The following is a 2414-nucleotide window of genomic DNA, read 5'->3' on the forward strand; positions in this document are numbered from 1 at the left end:
TATGTATGTATATATATACACATATATGTATGTATGTATATACACATATATGTATGTATGTATATATATACATATGTATGTATATATACATATATATGTATGTATACATACATATATATGTATGTATATATACATATATATGTATGTATACATACATATATTAGTGATATCCTCCCTCCCTCTCTCATTCCCTCCCTCACTTACTCTGTACTTGTTGAGAGATTTAGCCAGAGCCTCGATGGTCTCCATGTCCAGGTGATTGGTCGGCTCATCAAGGATGTAGAAGTTTGGACTGAAGGACAGAGAGACGACATCATCATCATCACCATCACCATCACCACCACCACTAACAGCGGGACCCTGAGCTTTCTACTACCATGGCATGGTCATCTGAGCAAAGGCCACTCGGCTCTTCTGCCCTCCAGACAGACTGGCCACTGGCCTGGTGGAGAGCTCTCCGGTGATCCCGTACCCTCCCAGCTGGTGGCGGTACTCCTCCTCCGTCCGACCTGAGACACAAAGACACAATCAGCCAATCAGAACACGTGAAGAAGCCACGGGTCGCTCCTCGTGTGATGTCGGTGTGGTGGTTACCGGGGAACCGGTTGAGCAGCAGCTCCACAGAGCAGACGTTCATGTCCAGCTGGTCCACATGATGCTGACTGAAGTATCCGATCTTCAGGCTCCTGAAGAGAACCAGAACCACCAGAACAACAGTCAACAATTTGTTTAGGGAACTGTTTACGGAGTGGAAATGGTTCCCTAAAGAGAGTAAATGGTTCCCTGAATAGCTGCTATAATTACACTTAAAATGGTTCCCTTAACGCAGCAAACAGTTCCCAGAACACAACCTATAAACAAAAACGTCCCAGTTCCCTAAAGAGTCAATGGTCCTATAAAAAGAACCACTAAAGAAGTAATCTGTTTCCTAAACACAGTAAAAAGTTAAACAGATTGTAATAAACGGTTGTATATAAACAGCCACAGTTTGACGTTCAGGTGAACATATTCAGGTCGGTGCTCTGCTCCGATTGGTCCGTTGGCTGTCTTACCTGTGAGATTGTCTGACTCCGCCAACCGGCGTCAACTCGCCCATCAGCAGTTTGAGGACGGTCGTTTTACCGGCACCATTTTCACCGACCTGACGGGAAACACAACACGTGAACTGACAATCAATAACAGTCCTGATCCTGGATTATTGATCAGTTATTGTGTTACTACATTCCTCATAAGTTCTCTGGCAATAATGCTTTATCAGTAACATGTCACAGGGACAGTGAATGGAGAATCTACAAGGAAAACCATATATGGAATTATCGTCTAAAAAGAAACAACTAATGGACCCGTGAGGAACGATAATCCTGTCATATTGCTGGCTTATAAGTCTGGAAGGGTTAACTTTACATCCAGCTGTCCTGTCACTGACTGGTGGATTTTACTGATGACACGTACGATGCAGATGCGAGACTCGAGGTCGGCTGACAGGTTGAGTCCAGAGAACAGAGGGCGGTCTGGAGAGTAATAAAACTCTACTTCATCCAACTGCAGGATGGGAGGAGACAACTTCTCAAAGTTATCAGGAAACCTGGGAGAAGAAAAACATCAATCAATCAATCAAGACAGGACACCACACCAGCACCAGAACCTGAACCCAGTTCCACTTGTTATCATGACAGAAGTTCATCTTCTCACCTTAAAGTCACCTCGATTTCTTTTTCAAGGGGCTTCAGTTCAGGTCTGTGGGAGGAAACAACACATTCAGGTAGGATTCACTGAATATACAAGTACCAGGTCAGAGTACCAGGTCACGGTACCACAGGTGTGTACTAGGTGTAGGTGTGTATCAGGTGTTGGACTAGGTGTAGGTGTGTATCAGGTATGTACTAGGTGTAGGTGTGTATCAGGTGTAGGTGTCTATATGGTGTGTACTAGGTGTGTACTAGGTGTGAATACTCACAGCCTCTCCAGCAGTTTCAGTTTGCTCTGGACCTGAGCTGCTCTATTAGCGTTGTACCGAAATCTGTCGATAAACACCTGAAACACAAAAATACATCACAGTCAGAGAAACAATGCATTCTGGGAACAACACACCAAACAAACATCTGCACCATGTGACCGTCATCCACTTTATGAATGAATGAGACAAATATGTTTTATTCAGATTTTACTGACTAGCTACTATTTTCTATTTTAGTAGTACCTGTCTATGTTGTTTGCACTGCAGTAGCACCTGTAACGGAACATAACGGAACTTAAACTGTAACGGAGGGAAATGAAGACGCTATAGACATCTTAACGCTGATTGACCAAGACTCGACACGTCACATCAAAGATGTTTTATTGCGAAGATCACATCACCTTTTCTCCTCGTCTCACTCCAATCTGAGAAACGCTGGCTGACCAGTTGACCCCCC

The 2414-nt window shown here is 44.0% G+C and overlaps 1 protein-coding gene across 1 annotated transcript in view; it reads right to left on the reverse strand.

The window, feature by feature from the left end:
• Positions 1 to 180: 180 nt before the first annotated feature.
• abcf3 (ATP-binding cassette, sub-family F (GCN20), member 3) overlaps positions 181 to 2414 on the reverse strand; it is a gene marked incomplete at its 3' end in the record, with an annotated part of 6846 nt that continues 4612 nt past the window's right edge. Inside the window, exons 14-20 of the mRNA XM_031839133.1 lie at positions 1958 to 2034; positions 1693 to 1737; positions 1453 to 1585; positions 1053 to 1141; positions 595 to 686; positions 377 to 509; positions 181 to 292 (exon numbers count right to left, since the gene is read on the reverse strand). Coding sequence (XP_031694993.1) covers positions 181 to 292; positions 377 to 509; positions 595 to 686; positions 1053 to 1141; positions 1453 to 1585; positions 1693 to 1737; positions 1958 to 2034 — 681 coding nt within the window. The remainder of the gene's footprint in view (positions 293 to 376; positions 510 to 594; positions 687 to 1052; positions 1142 to 1452; positions 1586 to 1692; positions 1738 to 1957; positions 2035 to 2414) is intronic.

This window comes from Anarrhichthys ocellatus, unplaced genomic scaffold (assembly GCF_004355925.1).
Source record: "Anarrhichthys ocellatus isolate YVR2014 unplaced genomic scaffold, GSC_Weel_1.0 scaffold1316, whole genome shotgun sequence".
Lineage (NCBI taxonomy): Eukaryota > Metazoa > Chordata > Actinopteri > Perciformes > Anarhichadidae > Anarrhichthys > Anarrhichthys ocellatus.